General features: G+C 51.0%; 3 protein-coding genes across 3 annotated transcripts; 1 reads left to right on the top strand and 2 right to left on the bottom strand.

Annotated features, from left to right (window-relative positions):
* Positions 1-1,770: 1,770 nt before the first annotated feature.
* Positions 1,771-3,423, bottom strand: LOC141732335 (olfactory receptor 14A16-like). Its single transcript, XM_074561137.1, has one exon. It carries the CDS (start codon positions 3,421-3,423, stop codon positions 2,461-2,463), a length of 963 nt encoding a protein of 320 aa, XP_074417238.1. The 3' UTR covers positions 1,771-2,460.
* Positions 3,424-8,013: 4,590 nt separating this feature from the next.
* On the bottom strand, positions 8,014-9,736 carry LOC141732469 (olfactory receptor 10AG1-like). Its single transcript, XM_074561513.1, has 2 exons — positions 9,725-9,736; positions 8,014-8,856 (listed from the first exon to the last, which is right to left on the bottom strand). Exons 1-2 carry the CDS (start codon positions 9,734-9,736, stop codon positions 8,014-8,016), a joined length of 855 nt encoding a protein of 284 aa, XP_074417614.1.
* A 10,948-nt stretch (positions 9,737-20,684) lies between these two features.
* On the top strand, positions 20,685-21,717 carry LOC141732452 (olfactory receptor 14J1-like). Its single transcript, XM_074561482.1, has one exon. The coding sequence runs from the start codon at positions 20,685-20,687 to the stop codon at positions 21,621-21,623; it is 939 nt and encodes a 312-aa protein (XP_074417583.1). The 3' UTR covers positions 21,624-21,717.
* The last annotated feature ends 4,499 nt before the right edge of the window (positions 21,718-26,216 follow it).

Here is a 26,216-nt window from a genome sequence, read left to right as displayed (position 1 = left end):
GGATCATCGAGTCCGAGCATCAACTCCACTCTACGAAGTTCTCCCTTACACCATATCCCTTAACACCACATCTAAACGAGTCTTAAACACATCCAGGGATGGTGACTCCACCACCTCCCTGGGCAGCCTATTCCAGTGTCTGACCACTCTTTCTGGGAAGAATTTTTTCCTAATGTCCAGCCTAACCCTCCCCTGCTGCAGCTTGAACCCATTCCCTCTTGTTCTATCACTAATGACCTGTGAGAAGAGACCAGCACCAACCTCTCTACAATGGCCTTTCAAGTAGTTGTAGAGAGCGATGAGGTCTCCCCTCAGCCTCCTCTTCCTCAAACTAAACAGTCCCAGCTCCTTCAATCGCTCCTCATCAGATTTATTCTCCAGGCCCTTCACCAGCTTCGTTGCCCTCCTCTGCACTCGCTCCAGCACCTCGAGATCTCTCTCGTATTGAGGTGCCCAGAACTGGACACAATACTCAAGGGGTGGCCTCCCCAGTGCTGAGTACAGGGGGACAATCACCTCCCTCCTTCTGCTGGTCACACTATTTCTAATACAAGCCAGGATGCCATTGGCCCTCTTGCCCGCCTGGGCACACTGCTGGCTCCTGTTCAGCCGCTTGTCAATTACAACCCCCAGGTCCTTTTCTGCCAGGCAGCTCTCCAGCCACACTGCCCCAAGCCTGTAGCGATGCATGGGGTTGTTGTGGTCCAAGTGCAGGACCAGAAAGCCAAGCGCATCCTGGGCTGCATGAAAAGAAGCGTGGCCAGCAGGTGGAGGGAGGGGATTGTCCTCCTCTACGCTGCTGTGGTGAGACCCCAGCTGGAGAACAGTGTCCAGCTCCGGGGGGCCAAGCACAAGACCAATATAGACCTGTTAGCGTGCGTGTAGAGTAGGGCCACAAAAATGCTCTGAAAGCTGGAACACCTCTCATGGAGAAAAGCTGAGAGAGTTGGGGTTGTTTAGCACAGAGAAGAGAAGGCTCCAGGGAGACCTTATTGCAGGAATCCAATATAAAAAGGAGGCTTGTAGGACAGTCGAGGAGAGACTTTGTACCAAGGCCTGCAGTGACAGGACGAGGGCCAAGGGTTTTAAAGGGAGAGAGGGCGGGTTTAGATTGGAGATAAGGGAGAAATATATTGCGATAATGGTGGTGAGAGAAGGGAACAGGTTGCCCAGAAAAGCTGACGATGGCCCATCATTGGAAGTGTTTAAAGTCTGGTTGGACACTGCTTTGAGAAACCTGATCTAGTGAAAGATGTCCCTGTGTGTGGAGAGGGGATTGGACTAGATGACCTTTAAAGGTTCTTTGCAACCCGAACCATGCTGTGATTCTGTGATTCGATGTCTCTATGACCCACATACAAGGAAGCACATGGCAGTGGTGGTTACCCAGGGGGTGTTACTCAAAACCTGAAGTGATCTCAAGAGACTGAGTTTCCCACAACAGGACACTCCTAGCAGTAGCTGCTGGCACTTGTGCTCCCTCAAATTCATCTCATCACCCACATGACATGTGCATTCAAGAGTCTGTAAAGCAAGAACAAACTTCTGATGCAGTCATTTTGTGTCCCTCCATGGAGGGACAGAGCAGCTCTCTGAGCTGAGGTGAGTGGCTGTTGCTGCAGCCGTGAGGGGCTGGTTGGTGACGATTACCCTGGGGCAGGTTCCCCGGGGTGTCCGTGGACCGTGGCACAGAGCAGGTCCTGCTCTGCTGGTCCTTCCTGTCTCTCCAGAAGGCCTGGCTGTGTGAGAACACTGCTGTGTGCACCCAGCCTTCACACTCACACAGCTGAGCTCTGCACTGGTGTTTTCCTCTCCCGAGCGCTTCCCAGCTCAGCCCAGGTAAAGCAAAAGCTGCGTGTGTAAGCAAAGCAAAATAAAGCATTCATTCGCTGCTTGATTTTCTGCTGCTGCCTTTATTTTGTTTCAAGTATAGAGGGAGTCTGGCTTCTCGTGTACAGCATGTCATTGGGAAGAAAGAACACTGAAATGCTCAAAAAGCGAGATTAGGAATAATATTACAACAAGCCTAAAATAAGAGGAAGAGAGAAAAAAGAGAAACAGTGAAAGAGAGAAAGAGAGGAAGAGATAAAGAAAGCAAGGAATATAGGAAGGAAAAAAAAGTAACAAAACGAAAGAAAAGAAAGAAAGAAAAGAAAGAAAGAAAGAAAAGAAAGAAAGAAAGAAAGAAAGAAAGAAAGAAAGAAAGAAAGAAAGAAAGAAAGAAAGAAAGAAAGAAAGAAAGAAAGAAAGAAAGAAAGAAAAAGAAAGAAGGAAAGAAGGAAAGAAAGAAAGAAGGAAAGAAAGAAAGAAAGAAAGAAAGAAAGAAAGAAAGAAGGAAAGAAAGAAAGAAAGAAAGAAAGAAAGAAAGAAAGAAAGAAAGAAAGAAAGAAAGAAAGAAAGAAAGAAAGAAAGAAAGAAAGAAAGAAAGAAAGAAAGAAAGAAAGGAAGACTGTAAAAAGGTTATGAACAGAAGGTTGTCCTGCTGTTTTCTGTGAATATTGCAGTATATTGCAATAGTTTTCTCAGGGCATCCCTGAGCTCCTGGTTCCTCATGCTGTAGATGAGGGGGTTCACTGCCGGAGGCACCACCGAGTACAGAATGGACATCACTAGGTCTAGTACTGGGGAGGAGATGGAGGAGGGCTTCAGGTAGGCAAATGTGGCAGTGCTGAGAAACAGAGAGACCACGGCCAGGTGAGGGAGGCACGTGGAAAAGGCTTTGTGTCGTCCCTGCTCTGAGGGGATCCTCAGCACAGCCCTGAAGATCTGCACATAGGACACCACAATGAAAACAAAACACGCAAAGAATAAACAGACAGCAAACACAAGAAGCCTGCCTTCCTTGAGGTAGTCTGCGTCTGAGCAGGAGAGCTTGAGGATCTGGGGGATTTCACAGAAGAACTGGTCTAGGGCATTGCCTTGGCAGAGGGGTATTGAAAATGTATTGGCCGTGTGCAGGAGAGCAGTGAGAAAGCCACTGCCCCAGGCAGCTGCTGCCATGTGGACACAAGCTCTGCTGCCCAGGAGGGACCCATAGTGCAGGGGTTTGCAGATGGCAACGTAGCGGTCGTAGGCCATGACTGTCAGAAGATAAAACTCTGCTGAGATGAAGGTGACAAACAGGAAGACCTGTGCAACACATCCCGAGTAGGAGATGGCCCTTGTGTTCCAGAGGGAATTGGCCATGGCTTTGGGGAGAGTGGTGGAGATGCAGCCCATGTCGAGGAGGGCAAGGTTGAGGAGGAAGAAGTACATGGGGGTGTGGAGGCGGTGGTCACAGGCTACGGCAGTGATGATGAGGCCATTGCCCAGGAGGGCAGCCAGGTAGATGGCCAGGAAGAGCCAGAAGTGCAAGAGCTGCAGCTCCCGCGTGTCTGCGAATGCCAGCAGGAGGAAGTGGGTGATGGAGCTGCCGTTGGACATCGGATCCCTTTGTTCCCGAGGTACTGCCAAAAGCACACTCACAAGTCAGGACAGCTCTGAGCAAATCTCTTCCCATTGCCTGCCCTTCCAAACCCAAGCCCCGAAAACACTCTTTGCCTGTGTCCTTCCTTCCGGGAGCTTTCTGCATTGCCCTTGTTGGAGCTCTCATTGTTGCTGGCCAAGTGTGCCGTGAGGAGCAGAGCTCTGCTTGTGGGCTCCCAAGGAGTCATCCCTGCTCCACAGCAGCGGGGATTTGGGAAAGGGGTTACAGCGTCTGACATTCACTAGTTACCTCATCTGTAATCCACTTGTAACGCAGAGGAGCTGCTCAGCATATTCCTGCAGGAAAACCTCAAGGAAGCTCCCGGTTGTCCTAAAGCTGCAGTGACATGAGCAGAGCCAGCTCACTCCTCAGCCTTGTCGGGGGGGAACGACCACGCAGCTTTTGACTCACTCCCCCCTGGCCCCCTGCAGAGGAACAGGGAGAAGAGGGAGAAAAAGGAATAAAAATCTCATGGGTTGAGGTACAGACAGTTTGATAGACCAGTAACGGGAAAGAAAATGACAATCATTGTAAAAGAATATAGGAAACCAGGAGTGATGCAGTACAATTGCTTACCACCCGATGCCCATCCCGAGCAGCAAACACGGATTCCTGCTGCCCGGCCAACCCCCATTTCTATACTGAGCATGACGTCTGTGGTATGGAATATTCCTAGGCCCAGCTTGTCCTGCCTGTGCTCCCTCTCACTTTCTACGGGAAACTGAACAAGTCCTTGACTTAACATACACACTACTTAGCAACAACTCAACCAAAATGTCTCATCATCATTAGTCTAAATCCAAACCACAGCAGCTTCTAGGAAGAAAATGAACTCTCTCCCAGCTGAAACCAGGACAACTCCCAGGTAGCGCTTGTCTTGAGGTGCTTCTGGCAAAGTCCCTGTGAAATGTCCACTGCCTCTGATGGAGCAGCAGAGAATCTCTGATCTTGAGCATGTCCTCCTGCTCTACCCAGGAGAGAGATCCCATAGGTTTTGGGCTATGAGAGCTTTAGGAGATCCCTGCAGGAACTGCAGCGGCATTGCCCTGCACCCAGAGACTTACCGTGTCAAGGGCTGTGAAGGTTTCTCTCTCTGTGAGCTCTCAGAGTCCTCCCACTCCCAGCTACCTTTAACCTCTCTCTGCCTGCTCGACTCCTCTCACGCTTGGTAGAGGAGCTCCTTGCCATGACTTTCCTCCATCCCGGAAGCCTGGACCAGTTTAGTGGCAGAGGACCAGCTCAAGGCATTTTATTGACCTCTCTGGTGGTTTTGGTGCCGAGCCCATGAAGATCAGACACAGGGGAAGCTGATGAAACCTCTCCAGAAGTCAACATCAGATGCAAACTGCAAAGTTTCTTGGAGCGTTAATGGGTCCCACTGAGGGCCATTACTGCCAAAGGCTCCTGGGGGCTCGTTTGAGGGAAAACTGGAGGCAGTGAGGGCAGGTAGGCAAAGGCAATGGATAGGTGTCTGATGCTGGCTAATCCTGAATGTGTGAGAGGAAGGCAAAGGGCCAAGCCCTGGCCTCCAGCCCCTGGGAAGGGAGATCCTGCCCCACAACCACAGCTCAGGGCTCTTCCTGAGGCATTGTGATGGGAGGACGTGCAACGCCAAGGGCAGAAACACAGAATGACAGCTCCCGGGTGGGGAAGAGGAGGCGCTAAGGCCCTAGTGCTGTAAGGATAAGGTGTCTTCTGGTAGCCTTGGTGGCACAGACAACAGCCACAGCCAAGAGGAGAAAGACATAAGCACTGTTGGGGCCTTTCAGCCTTGCCATCTCCCTTGATCGTCTCCACCACTGACTGTGCTATGGTGTCCCACATCTGCTCCTCTTCCCCTGCAGGCTGCAGACATCCCCCCTGCTTCCCCGTCTTGCTCTCCGCTCGGCATCTCACTGCTTTTACTGAACTCTCTCCATTGTCCTTGGCTCTTCTTGAAACACAACGCCTTGGGCTGATCCCGACTCCCTCTGGGTGATCTGTTGCAGCACAGCACTGCCCTTGCAGTGGCATTTCTTTCTCCTGGTGTCCAGTCTCAACCTCCCAAGCTGACCTCTGTTGCATTATTTCTTTCTCCTGCTGTTTCCTTCCAAAGAAAACCTCCATCGTCTCTGAAATAACCCTGCAACCAGTTTCAGGCTATTCCAATACTGCCCAGAGCCTCCCTGCCACTGGGCTAGAGAAGCCCAGGTCCCTCAGCCTCTCCAGAAAGCACACGTGCACTGGGCCCTCAAGCCCAATGTGGCAGACCTCCTCTGGACACTCTCCTGGTCCTCTCCACTTCTCCAAAATGGGGAGCCGCACACTGGGACCGCAAACTGTGTGCGTTGGGCCGCAGCAGTGCTGAGTGAAAGGGGAAGGTGACTCAAATTGCCTGGGGGGCACACGCTCCTCCTCCTGCAGCCCCGTAGACAGCCGTCCTTGTCCACAGTGAGCGTGCACCACTGGCTCATGAGGCGTCCGCCCAGCCCCGTCTCCGTAGGGTCCCTGCTCAGCACATCAGGTCCCAGCCTGTCCTGCTGCCTTGGGGTTATTCTTCCCCGGGATGCAGGACTGGACACTTCTCCTTGCAAAACTTCAAGACATTTCTGTTGGCCAAATCCCAGCATTTCTCCAGCTGCCCCTGGCCTCAAGCTCCATTTGGTCAGCTGTTAATGTTTGTGTGCAGATGGTCACCCTGATGCTTGTTCCTCAGTGCTTGGTATCTGGGGACAGATCATTTTAATATCTTTACAGAATCACAGGATGGTTTGAGTTGGAAGGGACCTTAAAGATCACCCAGTTCCAACCCCCCTGCCCTGGGCAGGGACACCTCGCACTAGACCACGTTGCTCAAAGCCTCACCCAGCCTGGCCTTGAACACCTCCAGGGATGGGGCATTGACAATTTCTCTGGGCAACCTGTTCCAGTGCCTCACCACCCTCACAGTAAAGAATTGTTTCCTGATATCCATTCTAAATCTACCCTCTTTCAATTTGAGGCCATTACCCCATGCCCTATCATCACACTCCCTGATAAAGAGTCCCTCCCCATCCTTCCGGTAGGCACCCTTTAGGGACTGGAAGGCCACTGTAAGGTCTCCGCGGAGCCTTCCCTTCTCCAGGCTGAACAACCCCAACTCTCTCAGCCTGTCCTCAGAGCAGAGGGGCTCCAGCTCTCTGATCATCTTTGTGGCCCTCCGCTGGACCCCTTCCAACAGGTCCATGTCCTTCTTATGCTGAGGACTCCAGAGCTCGACACAGTACTGCAGGTGGGGTCTCACCAGTGCGGAGTAGAGGGGCAGAATCACCTCCCTCCATCTGCTGGCCACGCTTCTTTTGATGCAGCCCAGGATGCGGTTGGCTTTCTGGGCTGCAAGTGCACTTTGCCTGCTCATGTTGAGCTTCTCGCCCACCAGCACCACTTTCTCCTCAGGGCAGCTCTCAAGCCATTCTCCGCTCAACCTGGATTTGTGCCTGGGATTGCCATGACCCAGGTGCAGGACCTTGCACATGGCCTGGATGAACTTTTTGAGGTTCACACAGGCCCACCTCTCAAGCCTCTCCAGGTCCCTCTGGATGGCATCCCTTCCCTCCAGCGTGTTGACTGTGCCACACAGCTTGGCGTCGTCGGCAAACTTGCTGAGGGTGCACTCAATCCCATTGTCCATGTCACCAACAAAGATGTTAAACAGCACTGGTCCCAGTACTGACCCCTGAGGAACGCCACTCGTCACTGGTTTCCATGTGCACGTGATGATCTCAGCCCACTTTGCCACCACTGGAGAGACACAGGGAGAACCCATCTCATTCTAAGGGAGACATTGCAAAAGCTCAGTCAATCAGTCTCAGTCTTGTTTCTCCATCTTATCAGCAAAGTCAGTTTCGAAGAAATGCTGTGTAGACTCATAAAACCATTCAGATGGCAACGGATCACGGGAAGTCTCCAGCATAACCTCTTGCTCAAAGCAGGCTGCACGTCGATTTCAGGCTCTGTTACTCACAGCTTTGCCTATTTGTGTCATGAAAATCTCCTAGGGATTTCGGGTTTGCTTTTGCTTTTGATCTATTCATGTTGAGTTTGTCAAGCATTGTACAGCTCAATGCAAAATATGATAGGAGGGGAAGATGACTTTCAGGTCCTTCAATTCTCCTAAGCTGATGCCATCCATGGACACTCTGGATAGTCCATGGGGTCCAGCAAATGATTTCCCAGCCTGAGGTTAGTCGTCTTCTTCTCACTGGATGAGTCACCCTCTAATCCCTCTTGACTGATTCGACTGTTTTCCTTTAAAGGTACTGGCAGCTTGGGCAGACACAGCCTGAACAAGCTGTTTGCAGTCAGCTCTCCAGGGGAGCTGAAGCTGCTCTGGAGTGTGAAGATACCTAGGTGGAGCTATCAGAGATAACAGGAATGCCCCGGGAGACCTGTCCCCCTCCTGAGGAGGATTATAGCCAGGCAGGAGACGGGTTTTGTCTAAGCTACTATGGGACACCTGTGTTCACACAACCAAGTACCTTGTTGGGACTTTTGGTACTATTTGGGCTCCTTTCACATACTCTGCTCTATCACTTTCTCCATAGGAGCCTCTTCAGGGCAATTCTCACTTCCTTATTCCTCAGGCTATAGATGACGGGGTTGCGCATGGGGGTCACAATTGTGTAAAACAGGGCAAGGTATTTGTCAGTGTCTGCAGAGTCTCTTGACCGTCGTTTAAAGTACACAACCATGAGGGAGCCATAGAAGAGAGTCACCACCCCCAGGTGTGAGGAGCAGGTGGAAAAGGCTTTGCGTCTGCCCAGAACTGAAGGCATTTTCAGCATTGCCCTGACAATTTGAGTGTAAGAAACGACCATCAAGGAAAAGGGAAGGACTGCAAAGAGCAGGATGATGGTGTGCAGCATCACTTGGTTCCAGAAAGTGTCTGCACAGGCCAGTTCCAACAGAGAGGGGACATCACAGAAGAAGTGATGAAGGCTATGGGATGCACAGCCGGGCAAAGTGAACAGCTGGTAAGTCTGCCCTACTTGTACTGGGATGACAGCCACCCATGAGCCCACCACCAGTCTGACACAGAGGCTCCCATTCAGGATGAGGCCATAGTGCAGGGGGTCACAGATAGCTACATAGCGGTCGTAGGCCATGGCGGCCAGGAGAAGGCTTTCGGTGCTGCCCAGCAAAACCAGGAAATACAGCTGGGCAGCACAGCCAAGGAAGGAGATGCTGCCGTCTCCCGTCAGGAAAGCCCGCAGCATTTTTGGCATGAGGCCATTCCCTGTGAGGACCGTGAGGTAGATGATCAGGAAGACTGTGAAGTGCAGGCCTTGCAGGTTGGCGTGGTCAGAGAATCCCAGAAGAAGAAAGCCAGGTCCTGCTGTGTGGTTCTGCAAGCCTTTTCTTTGGGACATTTTCTGTCCACAGAGCAACCCAAACAACACGCTCACTGGACAATGGCAGCGGCCCACGCACCATCACGCACCCCTCAAGCACAGTGAAAGACTACAGAGACCAGCACAGGTGTGACTGCAGTAATTAGGAAAGCCCAAACGAGATCTGCATGGCTGTATGGGAGTGGAACACCAGTTGCTCGTTGAGCAAAGGCTTCTCAGGAGAAAACAGAACAGATCTCTTCAGTCCAAATGATGTATGGACCAGAAAAAACTATTTTTTCTGCTATAGAAAGGAAGGGAAGGGAAGGGAAGGGAAGGGAAGGGAAGGGAAGGGAAGGGAAGGGAAGGGAAGGGAAAGGAAGGGAAGGGAAGGGAAGGGCAACACCAGCTTTCACTCTTAGATTTTAGTGAGAGAGGGTTCCCTCAGCTCTTCTCATAGATAAGACCCCACCTCCCGAAGCTCTGTCGACACACACAGAGACCAGGGGGACATGCCTTAGAGCCAAATTATTCATTTTTACATGGCTGACAGGTGAAGTCTATAAGAAAGAAAACAAACTGCTACCTGTCAATGAATCAGGTACATTGATGCACCCATGGGGCATTTCAACAAGGCAGAAAAGGTGCTATTTGTGCATATATCACGAGCGTTCAGGGTGCTAAAAGGAGGCGTTATGCAAGCAATCACAACACTACCTCAAAGAGCTTTCAAAGCATTCAAAAAAGGAAGGTGATGAAAGGTAGAGGAGTGGAGATCAGTGGGTGATCTCCCGAGATATCTAGTTTTCCTGAAAAGGTCGGGCTTTTATAGCTTGTGGACAAGCTCTGCCTGGTTCCGGTTCCTGTTCCTGACCCTGCTGCTCTGTCGCATGGATTCATGGCAGCTTACTGAGGGCTCCATGGCTCCGTTCCCAGCGCAGAAACGTTCCCCAGTCCCTGTAAGCCCTTGCAGAGCAGAGCGATGCTCGCGTCGGCTGGGAGACTGAGCCTTCCCTTTTGCATTTCCCAGAGCACACGGACTTCTCACGGCTCACACGTGAAGAACGTGAGCCATTAACAAGCAGCTCTGTTTGTCATCTTAAACTCTGACATATGAATAACGAGAATAGCGGTTTAGAACACATGTCATAAAAGCATTCACATTAGCCAAGTGAAAAAAAACCAACACAAATGTCTTGTTCAAGAGGACGCTTGAATTCCCAGAGACATGCAGTCTTAAGAGCGTGATCACTATTACTTTTTCTTTTTTTCTTACTGCTCCTGCCTAGTGAGTTCTCCTAGAGCTGCCATTCAAAATCTCCAAGATAAAATTAGGGTTTATGTGAGGGAAAAGTGACCATGATTTCTTTCCTAATCTCCCCATTTCTGCATGCAAACGTGTAGAAAAATGAAATATTTTTATTTCCTGAAATACCGTCAGATATTTGCATTTATCGTACACAAATTTCTAAGTGAAAGAAACCATTTATAGGCAGGTTGCCCATAAGCAGCATTTTCTGCTTGTATAAACACACTCCGCCACCCCCCGGCCCCAAACCTACAGCATATTCTTTCTAACGCCCAGATAACTCGGTGCTTCATGAGATCACACCTAGTGCATGGGCTGGACTGACTTTGGGCGTGGGAAACTGCTGGAGGACTCTTCGCACAGTGACTGTCTCACCAGCGGCATTTCTCCAAGCCGAACAAAACCTGCTCCTCTGAGCCCAGCCAAGCCACCCCGATGCCTGCAGCCGCTTTTGGCAGTGGCTGTGCCGCCACGGTGCCTCAGCACTTCAGAGCATGCCGAAAGGGATTTACCATTGGCAGAAGCCACAATGCAGGAACACGCTCCTCACTCCACGGTGCCGCAGGAGACGGCGGTGACCTCTTTTTCTCTCTGTCATTTCCCTGGAAACCACCTGCGTGGGGTTCTCTGGACACTTCTCCCCGACTCATGTTCCTACCTGGGTATAAGTCAGTTAGTGAACAACCCCAGGAGAGACGACAGCAATGCTAGTGCTACCTGTGCTCCTCTCCAGACACCCACCGCATCATTAACAACGTTAGAAAGACTATCAGAATAAAGGACGTTTGCGTCATCAGCAGGCTCTGAGCAACTTCCAGAACATGACTTTCAAAAATAGAGAAATTGAGAAATGAGACTGGGCAGCTCAAAAGAAAACTGCTAAACTTGTGAGAGGGGAAAAAAAAAAAAAAAGAAAAAAATCAAGGAGGGAGCAGGAAATAAGTAAATTCAGTCTGTGATTAGCTTTAGTTTGCAGCAAGAGAAAAGGCTGCTCCGCAACACCTCCTCCCTGGGCCTCCACCTTGGCTGTGCCCCGTATTAGCTCCAAGGTGGAGACGGTCTTGAGTGGTCAAACTGCAATGGCTCATGCTCTGTGCTCAGGTTCACCTCCAAAGGGGGTGCAGGGAGAAAGCTCAGGCTGGAGGTTCATGGGAAGGTTAGAAGGCCTGTGTCCTGTCACGGCACTGCAGATGTCTACGTTTGCACAGTTTAACGTGACACGAACAATGGATGAGTGTGTCTGACCAAGGCAGCCTTGCGTGGCTCTATCGCCAATAGCACAAATGGCCCTTCCAGATGAGAGCATCTCCTGCCCTCCTGTGAGGCTCACGCAGCCCTTGATTTCTTACTCTGCAACTCTACGCATGGGTTGAGCTCTACCGTTCAGGCAGTTCTTCACCCACCGCAATCCTCTACCTGCTCATCTCCAACTTGGGCAACTTGTCCAGAAGGAGACTTTGAGGGACGCTATCAAAAGCTTTACTACAATCCAGCAAAACTGCATCCACCACCTTCCCTTCATCCACTGGGCAGGTGACCTTATTGTGGTTCGTGGTGAATCATTTGTCCCCCTTAATGTTAACTCCTTCTCCCAGGTGGGCATTAGGGCTCTAGATGGCCCCCAGTTCAGGCTTGGCTGTTCGCTCTCCAAGACGGGCACTCTGTGGAGACTGCAGCAATACTGAGAGGGTTTCCCAGCAAAGTCCAAGAGAACAAGAGGAGGAGAAAGCCCAAGCTCTGACTCCATGAAGAGAAACTGGAGGTGCTGGAGATAATCTGGCCAAAGATTCCCCATGACAGGGGAATCCCTTCCCACCACTACCACTGGAGGGGTCTCCATGCACATTTCCAGCATTGTTAGAGTGCCAAAATACCCAAAGAAAGTCCTTTTGTGTCCATGCCCTGCTGTCCTGGCTGGCCTGCCTGGTGACCGTGCCTGAGACCAGGCTTATCCCAGTGCTTGACCCAGCCATGGGACCTTTCTTCCCTTTCACTGGCAGAGACAGGTTGTGACTTCACGATCAGCGGCCAAGCCATTTTCCTATTTCTGGCCTGTGAGGTTCTGAGGCAGAATTGACTTCAGGCACCTTCACAGACACCTGCCTCTTACTCACCTGTGAGGTTCTGAGGCACAGCTGACATAAGAGTAGCTTCCCCACCATCACCCACCTTGTCACCCACAAGCTGATCTGATACACGTCATCTCACATTTCATCTTCCAAAGTCAGGCGACCGTTCCAGGACCTCACAACCTGTGCATTCACTCTGCCTCTGGGGGAAAAACAGCTTAGAGTGAGGTTTGGAGGACAAGGGAAGGTTAGGGTTTCCGAGGGAGGCCGCTAGGGCTTTTGGGTTAGGGGTTTCTGTTACCAGTTCTCTTCCATGCGAACCAAAAACTCTGGTCAGAGTTTCTGCTTCATGATCGGGGTAGGGCTGGGGGTAAGAGCTCCCCTTTTAGGGCTAGGGGTCATGGTGAGGCTCAGGATGATTCTTCTTAGGGCTTCTTGTAATTGATCTGAGTCCTGCTCAGCTTTGTGGGTTAGGGGGTTGGGTTAGGGCTAGAGGCTTAGGGTTAGGCCAGAGTTAAGGCATTTCAAGAGCAGGAACCTCGCCAAGTGCTGTCCCTCCCACACGCTTCTCCCTTCACCTATCCCATGCTCCCTTCTCTCTTTGATGAAACTCTCAGGCATCTCGAGCACTTCACCATGCTGCTCCTCACACGCAGCTTCCTCCAGCATTAATGACACCACAATCTACTCGCCAGCAAGGGCACCTTTGCCTTCATCCTCCTCTTGCCTGCCCCTAACATCTCATCATCTCCCTGGCCTTTCCCTCCAGAACTTCACAATCCCTGCCCTCCTCCTACATCCTGGGAAACATGAGTAAGACTTAGGGGAGGGGTTGAAGACGAAAGGAGGTTGAGGGACAGGATTAGGGAGTTGGCTTTGGGTTTAGGCGTGAGGCATGTGGTGAGGGTTTCAGCTTTGGCATTGGTGTTCAGGGAGGGGCTACAGATGAGAGCTGCAGGTGAGGGATTAGGGTTAGGGTCCAGCAAAGTCTCAGTGTGAGCTGGGCAGTGCTGGGTCAGAGGGGAAGGGTGCGTAGCCACTTCGTGTGTTTCTGCCCTCGTGATGACCAGGGGAAAACTCAGCTGCCGATGACCAAAAGCATCATCATTCTAATGCGCTTCCAAAATCAAATCACACACACAGACACACATAAACACAAGGCTTACAAGAGAGCTTTTTAAATCGAATCGCGCACACACAAACAGATACAGAGGTTAACCTATAGAATTAAGATGTTTCTCTTTTTGCAAAAAGTAGTAAATTCCTGGTACCAAACGATCTTGGTCACCTCGAGAAATCCAATAGTAGTGAATGACTCACTCTTTTCCTTCGTCTGCATTTGTCAGCAGATGAGCTCTGAAATCCTTGCGAAATCTACTCTGAAATCCAATCCTCGAAAGCCTCATGAAATCTACTTTTGAAATCCTCGCAAAACCTATACTTTGATATCCTTGGAAAATCTACACTTTGATATCTTCATATCCTCATATCCTCCTGCACGCTTTGATAGCCTGATATCCTCGATGTCCTGGGGCACCCACAACATCTCTGGAAAACCTGTTCCATCGTCTCACAACCCTTTTCATAAAAAAAATTCTTCCTCAGGCCTATGCTAAATCTACTCTTTTTCAGTTTAGAACTGTTGTCTCTTGTCCTGTCACTACAGGCCTTGGTCAAGAGTCCCTTTCTTACGTATAACTCCCCTTTAAACTATATAAACTCTCGTATGTCTCAGGCGAACCTTGCCATATTTGAATCTGTCAATAAGACGCTGTGTTGATTATAGCAAATTTTGTTAAATCATTTTGATAATTGCCAGGTGATTAATATTGTTAACATCATACAAGTAAACCCTGTGTTAATCAATCTTAAATTGCTGCCACATCAAAGTTGGGCAGGATCCCAAATCAACATTCCCAAGAAGAGTGGACATGAGGAGAAAGAAATGTCCCATGAAGGACAGTGCTGTGAGTGCTGAGGTCACCCAGAGGGAGCCTGGATCAGCGCAACGCTGGGTGTTCCAAGGAACAGGCAGGGAGGAAGAAGAGCTGTGAGTAAAGGCGAGGAGATGCCCCAGTGGGAGCAAGGGGAGGAAACAGGTTGGGTGTCCACAGCCTGCAGGTCTTTGTCCCCTTGGCTGTGGCGGTTGTCTTTGCTACCAAGGCCTGAAAGGAGACACCTTAATCTCATGGAAGCGGGGCCTCACTGCTTCCTCGCACCCCCCAGGGAGGCCGGGAGGTGTGGTGCCGTTGTCCTTCACTCGGCATTGCACACCCCACACCTCACTGCCCCAGGAGGAGCCCTGAGCCAGTGTGAGGGACAGCATCCCCCTTCCCAGGGCTGGCCGCTTGGCGGGATAAAATACATCAAGGCTTTACTCAGCACCAGCTCCACCTGCACAGTGCCTTTGCCTCCCTGTAATCACAGCCTCCACTTTCCTGCTCCAACAAATCCATGGGGAGGCTTGGTCTGTAATGGCCCTCAGTGGGGACAATTAATGCTCCAAGACACTTTGGCGTTTGCTTCTGACTTGAATTCCTGCACAGGTTGTTCCAGCTCCTCTCAGTACCTGGCATTCCTGGGCTCAGCAGCAAATGCCCCATGGGGCTCGTTAAAGTGCAGAAAGCCCTAATGAGCCACAGCTCTTCCATGATTTCCTTCAGGGCTTCTAGCCTGGTACAGCTCATTGGAGAGGCCTCAGGAGTCTACTTAAAGTGGAAGGTTTCAAGAAGAACTTAATAAAAAGGAAATTTTTCATTTTGAAAGGGCTTTTTATTAGTTTTTTTATTCTTCTAGAAGAAATGCTTGCAGCTTTCTCCAACTGATACTGAACCAGAGGGTCTCCTAAGGAAGACCGGAAAGGAACCAACTGCCGTCTCCTCGAGGTCCCCCACTATATGGACAACTTTCCCCCCCACCTCCTCCTCCCCACCGTTTCTCTTGGGGCTGCCTGGGACTTGCATTCTTTTCCTACATCAGACTTGTGCGCTGAGTCTGCAGCTGAATGTTAACAGCTCCTTTGCACCAATTCCTGCCTGATTCCCCCACAGACTTGGCTGTAAATAGACAAGGGATTCTTATTAAATTTGAACAACCAGAAGGAAAAAAATGATACAAATTAATTAAAGAAACCCAATGCATTCCTCCACTATATGCCAAGTCCAAGCCTCCAATAAGGTCCACCTTCCTCAAACGACCACCATAAAAGATATATGTTGGAGAGACTGATAGGAAATTATAAATATACGTACAATTAGTGAGTTGGCTAAAGAGACAGTGTGGCAGATTAAGAAAACTTTGCCTTATTCTTGGCCAAATTTCCAGCCCAGAACCTTGTCACCAGCTCATAACTCTAGCGATGTCCCTGCCCATGTTACATTATGTGCTTGTTAAACAAAACTTTTCTTCTCCAGCAAACTCTAGCAAAACTCCTCCTTGGAGACAGTCTCCCCTCAAAGTCCCCTTGCAACCCTGTGGTCAATTGAGATGCAAGAATAAACTCATTACAGTTCCTTCACGTTAACAAGCTCCTAAGGGAAGGTCACGGAGTGTGGAGGGCCCTGGCAGAAATAAAGAGCCTTGGAGGTTCAGCAGGGTCTGCTGAGGGCTGTGGGTGATGAAGCTGCTTCAGGCAATGGAAGCGTGCCTGCCTGGGGGCTGATTAGAGCCGAAAACCAGAGGCAGTGATTGCAGGGTGACAAAGAAAGGAGGCAGAGACATCCTGTGTGCTGTAGCCCCCTGGATGTGCCCGGTCAAGTCAAGGGGCGCAGTGCTAACCCCCAGCTCATTGAAATGGGGATGCTTTTGGTCATCACCATATGAGCTTTCCCTCTGCTCACCACGAGGGCCCAGACACGCTGAGTGCCTTCCACACTCTTGCCCCTCAGACTCGGCAGGACGCAGCTCCCCCTAAGCCTTTGCCTGGACCCTAACCCTAATCCCTCACCTGCAGCTCTCATCTGTAATCCTTCCATGAACACGAACGCCAAAGCTGAAACCCTCACCACATGCCTCATGGCTAAAGCTGTTAGAGCGGGTCAAGAGATGGATCACCAAAAGTCATTGGAGGGCTGGAAGACGTCTCCTAGGAAGAACAGCTGAGAGAGTTGACGTTGTTGAGCCTGGAAACAAAAAAGCTGCAAGGAGACCTTCTTGTGGCCTCTTCATCTATGAGGGAGGTTTATAAGAGAGAGAGGTTTTACCAGGGCCAGTAATGACAGGACAAGGGGCAATGGCTTTACGCTGAAAGACGGTAGATTTAGATTGGACATAGGGAAGAAATATTTCACAGTGAGGGTGGTGAGACACTGGAAAAGGTTGCCCAGAGAAGTTGTGGATTCCCCATCCTTGGCGGTGTTCAGGGTCAGGTAGGGCAGGGCTTTGAGCATCCTGATCGAGTCACAGATGTCCCTAAAAAACAGGCATAGGACTAGATGATCTTTAATAGTCCCTTCAAACCCAAACCATTCTGGGATACTAGGAGAGCAGATGTGGCCACACCAGTGCCGAGTCGAGGGGGATGATAAATCCCCATGTCTGGGTGGCCACGGTCCTTCTAACACCGCATCATACGCAGCTGGCCTTAATGGTGCTGAGCCTTTACCAGAGGCTCATATGGCATCCCTCAAAATGCCCAGGCCCCTCTCCTCAGACTCACTCCTCACCTGGTCCTCTCCCACTTTGCCCCTTCTCCTTGAAAACCTTGAGGAGGTTTCTGTTGGCCACGTCCCCAGGTGTCTCAAGGTCCCTGTGCACTGAATGGTCACTGGACCATGGAGGAGATGAGGATGATCCAAGAGAAGAACTTGGGAGTGGAAAAAGACTGGAAAAGGGAATGAAAGTTGTATAGAATCAATAGAATTGTCTTGGTTGGAAGGGACCTTTCAGATCACCTAGTCCAACCATCAACGTACCTCTGACAAAAGCCATCACTACACCATAGCTCTAAGCACTATGTCTGCCGGTCTTTTAAATACCTCCACGGATGGTGCCTCAACCACTTCCTCGGCAGTCTGTTCCAATGCTAGGTAACCCCTTCAGTGTAAAAATTTTTCCTAATATCCTGCCTAAACCTCCCCGGCACAACTTGAGGCCATTTTCTTTTGTCCTATTGCCTCTTACTTGGGAGAAGAGACCGACCCCACATCCTTACAACCTCCTTTCCGGGAGTTTTAGAGAGTGAGAAGGTCTCCCCTCAGCCTACTTTTCTCCAGGCTTAACAATCCCAGCTCTCTCAGCCACTCCACATAAAGTTTATTCTCCAGATCCCTCACCAGCTCCGTTGCCCTTCCCTGGACCCACTCCAGCACCTCAATACCTCGCCTCATTACCTTTTTTGTGGTGAGGGGCCCAAAACAGGACGCAGTACTCAAGGTGGGGCCTCACCAGTGCCGAGTACAGGGGGACGATCACTGCCCTACTCCTGCTCACCACACTGTTCCTGATACAGGCCAGGATGCTGTTGGCCTTCTTGGCCACCTGGGCACACTGCTGGCTCATATTCAGCCGGCAGTCGACCAACACCCCCAGGTCCTTTCCTGCAGGGCAGCTCTCCAGCCACTCCTCCCCAGGCTTGTAACGCTGCATGGGGTTGGTGTGACCCAAGTGCAGGACCCGGCACTTGGCCTTGTTGAACCTCAGACCACTGGCCTTGGTCCATCGATCCAGACTCTCCAGATCCCTCTGCAATGCATTCCTATCCTCAAGCAGGTTGACACTCCCAATCGACTTGGTGTCATCTGCAAACTTACTCAGGGTGCACTCAATCCAATGGATGACCAAATGGAGCTTCAGGCCAGGGGCAGCTGGAGAGACGCTGGGAGACGCTGGCCAACAGAAATGTCTTGAAGTTTTTCAAGGAGAAGTGTCCAGTCCTGCATCCCGGCGAAGAATAACCCCAAGGCAGCAGGACAGGCTGGGACCTGATGTGCTGAGCAGGGACCCTGTGGAGACGGGGCTGGGCACCCTGAGGGACGCCTCATGAGCCAGTGGTGCACGCTCACTGTGGACAAGGCCAGCTGTCTACGGGGCTGCAGGAGGAGGAGGTGTGCCCCCCAGGCAATTTGAGTCACCTTCCCCTTTCACTCAGCACTGCTGTGGCCCAACACACAGAGCTGTGTCCCAGTGTGCGGCTCCCCATTTTGGAGAAGTGGAGAGGACCAGGAGAGTGTCCAGAGGAGGTCTGCCACATTGGGCTTGAGGGCCCAGTGCACGTGTGCTTTGTGGAGAGGCTGAGGGACCTGGGCTTCTCTGGCCCAGTGGCAGGGAGGCTCTGGGCAGTATTGGAATGGCCTGAAACTGGTTGCAGGGTTATTTCAGAGACGATGGAGCTTTTCTTTGGAAGGAAACAGCAGGAGAAAGAAATAATGCAACAAAGGTCAGCTTGGGAGGTTGAGACTCCAGGAGAAAGAAATGCCACTGCAAGGGCAGTGCTGTGCTGCAACAGATCACACAGAGGGAGTCGGGATCAGCCCAAGGCGTTGTGTTTCAGGAACAGCCAAGGGAGAAGGAGAGAGGTCAGTAAAAGCAGTGAGATGCCAAGAGGAGAGCAAGACAGGGAAGCAGGGGGGATGTCTGCAGCCTGCAGGGGAAGAGGAGCAGATGTGGGACACCATAGCACAGTCAGTGGTCGAGACGATCAAGGGAGATGGCAAGGCTGAAAGCCCCCAACAGTGCTTATGTCTTTCTCCTCTTGGCTGTGGCTGTTGTCTGTGCCACCAAGGCTACCAGAAGACACCTTATCCTTACAGCACTAGGGCCTTAGCACCTCCTCTTCCCCAGCCGGGAGCTGTCATTCTGTGTTTCTGCCCTTGGCGTTTCATGTCCTCCCATCACAATGCCCCAGGAAGAGCCCTGAGCTGTGGTTGTGGGGCAGGATCTCCCTTCCCAGGGGCTGGAGGCCAGGGCTTGGCCCTTTGCCTTCCTCTCACACATTCAGGATTAGCCAGCATCAGAGACACCTCTCCATTGCCTTTGCCTACCTGCCCTCACTGCCTCCAGTTTTCCCTCAAACGAGCCCCCAGGAGCCTTTGGCAGTAATGGCCCTCAGTGGGACCCATTAACGCTCCAAGAAACTTTGCAGTTTGCATCTGATGTTGACTTCTGGAGAGGTTTCATCAGCTTCCCCTGTGTCTGAGCTTCATGGGCTCAGCACCAAAACCACCAGAGAGGTCAATAAAATGCCTTGAGCTGGTCCTCTGCCACTAAACTGGTCCAGGCTTCCGGGATGGAGGAAAGCCATGGCAAGTCTCTTTTGCAGTCTCCTCTGCAAAGCGTGAGAGGAGACGAGCAGGCAGAGAGAGGTTAAAGGCAGCTGGGAGTGGGAGGACACTGAGAGCTCACAGAGAGAGAAACCTTCACAGCCCTTGACACGGTAAGTCTCTGGGTGCAGGGCAATGCCACTGCAGTTCCTGCAGGGATCTCCTAAAGCTCTCATAGCCCAAAACCTATGGGATCTCTCTCCTGGGTAGAACAGGAGGACATGCTCAAGATCAGAGATTGTCTGCTGCACCATCAGAGGCAGTGGACATTTCACAGGGACTTTTCCAGAAGCACCTCAAGACAAGCGCTACCTGGGAGTTGTCCTGGTTTCAGCTGGGAGAGAGTTCATTTTCTTCCTAGAAGCTGCTGTGGTTTGGATTTAGTATGAGACTAACGATGATGAGACATTTTGGTTGAGTTGTTGCTAAGTAGTGTGTATGTTAAGTCAAGGACTTGTTCAGTTTCCCGTAGAAAGTGAGAGGGAGCACAGGCAGGACAAGCTGGGCCTAGGAATATTCCATACCACAGACGTCATGCTCAGTATAGAAATGGGGGTTGGCCGGGCGGCAGGAATCCGTGTTCGCTGCTCGGGATGGGCATCGGGTGGTAAGCAATTGTACTGCATCACTCCTGGTTTCCTATATTCTTTTACAATGATTGTCATTTTCTTTCCCGTTACTGGTCTATCAAACTGTCTGTACGTCAACCCATGAGATTTTTATTCCTTTTTCTCCCTCTTCTCCCTGTTCCTCTGCAGGGGGCCAGGGGGGAGTGAGTCAAAAGCTGCGTGGTCGTTCCCCCCCGACAAGGCTGAGGAGTGAGCTGGCTCTGCTCATGTCACTGCAGCTTTAGGACAACCGGGAGCTTCCTTGAGGTTTTCCTGCAGGAATATGCTGAGCAGCTCCTCTGCGTTACAAGTGGATTACAGATGAGGTAACTAGTGAATGTCAGACGCTGTAACCCCTTTCCCAAATCCCCGCTGCTGTGGAGCAGGGATGACTCCTTGAGAGCCCACAAGCAGAGCTCTGCTCCTCACGGCACACTTGGCCAGCAACAATGAGAGCTCCAACAAGGGCAATGCAGAAAGCTCCCGGAAGGAAGGACACAGGCAAAGAGTGTTTTCGGGGCTTGGGTTTGGAAGGGCAGGCAATGGGAAGAGATTTGCTCAGAGCTGTCCTGACTTGTGAGTGTGCTTTCCTCCTTTGGCAGTACCTCGGGAACAAAGGGATCCGATGTCCAACGGCAGCTCCATCACCCACTTCCTCCTGCTGGCATTCGCAGACACGCGGGAGCGGCAGCTCTTGCACTTCTGGCTCTTCCTGGCCATCTACCTGGCTGCCCTCCTGGGCAATGGCCTCATCATCACTGCCGTAGCCTGTGACCACCGCCTCCACACCCCCATGTACTTCTTCCTCCTCAACCTCGCCCTCCTCGACCTGGGCTGCATCTCCACCACTCTCCCCAAAGCCATGGCCAATTCCCTCTGGAACACAAGGGCCATCTCCTACTTGGGATGTGTTGCACAGGTCTTCCTGTTTGTCACCTTCATCTCAGCAGAGTTTTATCTTCTGACAGTCATGGCCTACGACCGCTCCGTTGCCATCTGCAAACCCCTGCACTATGGGTCCCTCCTGGGCAGCAGAGCTTGTGTCCACATGGCAGCAGCTGCCTGGGGCAGTGGCTTTCTCAATGCTCTCCTGCACACGGCCAATACATTTTCAATACCTCTCTGCCAAGGCGATGCCCTAGACCAGTTCTTCTGTGAAATCCCCCAGATTGTCAAGCTCTCCTGCTCAGACTCAGACTACCTCAGGGAAGTTGGGCTTCTTGCTTTTAGTAACTTTTTTTCTTTTGCCTGTTTTCTTTTCATTGTGGTGTCCTATGTGCAGATCTTCAGGGCTGTGCTGAGGATCCCCTCAGAGCAGGGACGACATAAAGCCTTTTCCACGTGCCTCCCTCATCTGATCGTTATGTCCCTGTTTATCAGCACTGGTTTGTTTTCCTACCTGAAGCCCTCCTCCATCTCCTCCCCCGATCTAGACCTAGTGGTGTCATTTCTGTACTCCGTGGTGCCTCCGGCAGTGAACGCCCTCATCTACAGCATGAGGAACCAGGAGCTCAGGGATGCCCTGAGGCAACTACTGCAATATACTGTATTTCAGCATCAATGAGGTAACTGTCTTTCTCCCATGACTCCCAGCATATTCTCAGATAACAGCAGGATGACCTTTTGTTCATAACCTATTTATGTGCTTCTTTTGTTGGTTTCTTTCTTTCTTCCTTTTTTCTTTTCTTCTTTACTTCTTCCTTTCCTTCTTTCCTTCTTTCTTTCTTTCTTTCTTTCTTTCTTTCTTTCTTTCTTTCTTTCTTTCTTTCTTTCTTTCTTTCTTTCTTTCTTTCTTTCTTTCTTTCTTTCTTTCTTTCTTTCTTTCTTTCTTTCTTTCTTTCTCTCTTTATTTCTTTTCAATCTTTTCATTCTTTATTTTTTCTTCTTTCTTAATTTCCTGCCTTCTTTGCTTTCCTCTCTTCCTCTGTGTATTGTTTCTTTATTTTTTTTCTCTCTTTCTTTTACCTCACTTTTTGAGCATTTCAGTGTTCTTTCTTCCCAATGACCTGATGTACATGAGAAGCCAGACTCCCTCTATACTTGAAACAAAATAAAGGCAGCAGCAGAAAATCAAGCAGCGAATGAATGCTTTATTTTGCTTTGCTTACACACGCAGCTTTTGCTTTACCTGGGCTGAGCTGGGAAGCGCTCGGGAGAGGAAAACACCAGTGCAGAGCTCAGCTGTGTGAGTGTGAAGGCTGGGTGCACACAGCAGTGTTCTCACACAGCCAGGCCTTCTGGAGAGACAGGAAGGACCAGCAGAGCAGGACCTGCTCTGTGCCATGGTCCACGGACACCCCGGGGAACCTGCCCCAGGGTAATCGTCACCAACCAGCCCCTCACGGCTGCAGCAACAGCCACTCACCTCAGCTCAGCGACCTGCTCTGTCCCTCCATGGAGGGACACAAAATGACTGCATCAGAAGTTTGTTCTTGCTTTACAGACTCTTGAATGCACATGTCATGTGGGTGATGAGATGAATTTGAGGGAGCACAAGTGCCAGCAGCTACTGCTAGGAGTGTCCTGTTGTGGGAAACTCAGTCTCTTGAGATCACTTCAGGTTTTGAGTAACACCCCCTGGGTAACCACCACTGCCATGTGCTTCCTTGTATGTGGGTCATAGAGACATCGAATCACAGAATCACAGCATGGTTCGGGTTGCAAAGAACCTTTAAAGGTCATCTAGTCCAATCCCCTCTCCACACACAGGGACATCTTTCACTAGATCAGGTTTCTCAAAGCAGTGTCCAACCCGACTTTAAACACTTCCAATGATGGGCCATCGTCAGCTTTTCTGGGCAACCTGTTCCCTTCTCTCACCACCATTATCGCAATATATTTCTCCCTTATCTCCAATCTAAACCCGCCCTCTCTCCCTTTAAAACCCTTGGCCCTCGTCCTGTCACTGCAGGCCTTGGTACAAAGTCTCTCCTCGACTGTCCTACAAGCCTCCTTTTTATATTGGATTCCTGCAATAAGGTCTCCCTGGAGCCTTCTCTTCTCTGTGCTAAACAACCCCAACTCTCTCAGCTTTTCTCCATGAGAGGTGTTCCAGCTTTCAGAGCATTTTTGTGGCCCTACTCTACACGCACGCTAACAGGTCTATATTGGTCTTGTGCTTGGCACCCCGGAGCTGGACACTGTTCTCCAGCTGGGGTCTCACCACAGCAGCGTAGAGGAGGACAATCCCCTCCCTCCACCTGCTGGCCACGCTTCTTTTCATGCAGCCCAGGATGCGCTTGGCTTTCTGGTCCTGCACTTAGTCCACAACAACCCTATGCATCGCTACAGGCTTGGGGCAGTGTGGCTGGAGAGCTGCCTGTCAGAAAAGGACCTGGGGGTTGTAATTGACAAGCGGCTGAACAGGAGCCAGCAGTGTGCCCAGGTGGGCAAGAGGGCCAATGGCATCCTGGCTTGTATTAGAAATAGTGTGACCAGCAGAAGGAGGGAGGTGATTGTGCCCCTGTACTCAGCACTGGGGAGGCCACCCCTTGAGTATTGTGTCCAGTTCTGGGCACCTCAATACGAGAGAGATCTCGAGGTGCTGGAGCGAGTGCAGAGGAGGGCAACGAAGCTGGGGAAGGGCCTGGAGAATAAATCTGATGAGGAGCGAGTGAAGGAGCTGGGACTGTTTAGTTTGAGGAAGAGGAGGCTGAGGGGAGACCTCATCACTCTCTACAACTACTTGAAAGGCCATTGTAGAGAGGTTGGTGCTGGTCTCTTCTCACAGGTCATTAGTGATAGAACAAGAGGGAATGGGTTCAAGCTGCAGCAGGGGAGGGTTAGGCTGGACATTAGGAAAAAATTCTTCCCAGAAAGAGTGGTCAGACACTGGAATAGGCGGCCCAGGGAGGTGGTGGAGTCACCATCCCTGGATGTGTTTAAGACTCGTTTAGATGTGGTGTTAAGGGATATGGTGTAAGGGAGAACTTCGTAGAGTGGAGTTGATGCTCGGACTTGATGATCCCAAGGGTCTTTTCCAACCTAAATGATTCTATGACTCTATGATTGCCAGCTCATGTTCAGTTACTCAAACACCAGTATCCTCAAGCCCTTCTCTGCAGGGCTGCTCTCAAGCCCTTCGTCAACACACTCCATGTGTCTCCCGCACTGCTTACAGCTTGCTGGGATGCTCTTCCAGCAGCTGTCAGGGTGACCGGAATTCCCCAGGAGGATCGGAGTGTCTGTGGTGCTTCCTGTAGGAGAAGTAAGAACGCTTCGTCAAAAGGCTCCTCTTGGTCGGGTGGCCTGGAGCAAACCCCAGCCATGAGGATTCCAGCTGCACAAGGGTGCTCAGCTCCTCCTCTTTGTTCCCCAGGCTGCGTGCGTTGGTACAGAGGCACTTCAGCTGGGCCATTGACCAGGACAACTTCTTTAGAGGAACACACCCGAAATCACAGAATCATAGAATTTTTAGGGTTGGAAGGGACCTTAAAGATCATCTAGTTCCAACCCCCCTGCCATGGGCAGGGACATCTCCCACTAGATCAGGGTTGGTTCTGAATATACCAGCAGCCCCTGGCCCTTCTCTCTTCCTAAAACTCCGTCCCCTTCCCCCGGTCAATCCAGTCGGACATGCAACTGGCCTCTTTTATACCGTCTTCTGCCTCCTCCCTCTTGGTTCCTCCCTGCTCCCCCTTCCGCTGCATGTCCCTCAGGGGTTTGCACAGCTCTAGTCATTCCCGCATCCCTCCCAGACCAGGCTCCCTCTGAGTCACAACGTTCTCATTTCAAACGGACACTTGATCTTCCTGGAGGTGCCACCTGGACTTTCTTGATGGCCCACCAATTCCTGGGACTGGCAAAAGTTCTTTCTTGTCATGGACTCCATGGTTCTTTGCTCAAGTTTGTGGCTCAGTGCATTCTGCTTCTGGTTTTTCTCCCTTTTTTCTCCCCGTTTCCCCATTAACAAGGTCCCCGCTCAGATGACCTTGCTGGAATAAACACTCCACCTCTCACACGCCTCCATCCCTCAGCGTGACTGACCACCTTTGGCTCCCATCGCTGCCTCCCTGAGCCTTTGCCCTCAGGTTTGGGGCCCTGCACCTTCTTCTTTATGGCCACTCGGCCTGACAGCTGCCCCGCCCACCAGCTTCCGGCGGAAGTCCCGCCCCCTCTCCTCTACCGGGCCTCTGCTCTCTTCTGATTGGCTGCCAGCACCGGCCACCCTGGCTGGATAGACCCGGAAGTGCATGGGAGCCGGGAGGCCCTTCCCCTCCATGCACGGGGTCGCCATTTTGGTTTGTCCACCATTTTCTGCCGAGATGCCGCCATTCCCTGGCAGGGAGCTGCCGTTTGGTTAAAGATCACACAGCTCCGTGATTGGCTAACGGCCAGTTCTTGACACCGTCACACCCGCGTGTTCTCAGGCAGCCCCTGGGATGGGCTGCCTGCCTCGTTTGGATATAAAAATAGAATATTTCTAGACAATATAATCATATATTGTATATATCTAGGAAAGGAAGTGTATAATTCTACTAATGAATTTATTTTTTTTAATACTACACACACTATTTTTATATATATACTTATGTGTATGTGTATAGATTTCTACAATGGTAAACATTAATAAACATATAGAAATTAAATTAATAATTTTTGTTTCCAAAGTTTAAATAACTATAAATTTGAATTGGAGCTATACATTTGAATTGAGTAAATCCCCCTTCAATAAGATTTAGTGTAGTGAAGAATTACAGTTTAAATGTGAACGGAAGCAGAAGGAAAAGGCCGGGTGGGGGTCCCCCACTTTACCAGGCTGCAGAACAAGCCCTGACAGGGTGGGCTGGGGGGAATTCAAGAGGGCGGAGGGGTGCCCGAAAGGTGGTGGGGCACGGACACGCTGGAACGTGCCCAGGGGCTACGGCCCCCTTCTAGGAGGGGCGAGCAAGTGACGGAGAGGGGGGTCAGTACTGGCTTGGGTCCCCCCAAAAGACGAGCACGCAGCGAATAGGTTGGTATGTGCTTGTGAGGAGCTGCTGCCTGAGTAGCCAACAGGCCAAGAGGAGGCTTCTGGTGTGTGTAGGAGCTTGTGAGGAGTCGTATCTCAGAGGTGAGCAGACAGCAAGCACGGGGAGACGGGGTGGTCAGGTCTCTGGTGCCTGAGTAGCGGATAGACCAGGAGCAAGGCCAGGGCTCCTGTAGGGGCTGGTGAGGT

This window comes from Larus michahellis, chromosome 17 (genome assembly GCF_964199755.1).
Source record: "Larus michahellis chromosome 17, bLarMic1.1, whole genome shotgun sequence".
NCBI classification, from domain to species: Eukaryota; Metazoa; Chordata; class Aves; order Charadriiformes; family Laridae; genus Larus; species Larus michahellis.
This window is presented reverse-complemented; position numbering and strand designations above follow the sequence as displayed.

Excerpts from the sequence above, each read along its gene's own strand:
- LOC141732452 (XM_074561482.1), top strand. The coding sequence starts at position 20,685 with ATGTCCAACGGCAGCTCCATCACCCACTTCCTCCTGCTGGCATTCGCA.
- LOC141732335 (XM_074561137.1), bottom strand. The coding sequence starts at position 3,423 with ATGTCCAACGGCAGCTCCATCACCCACTTCCTCCTGCTGGCATTCGCA.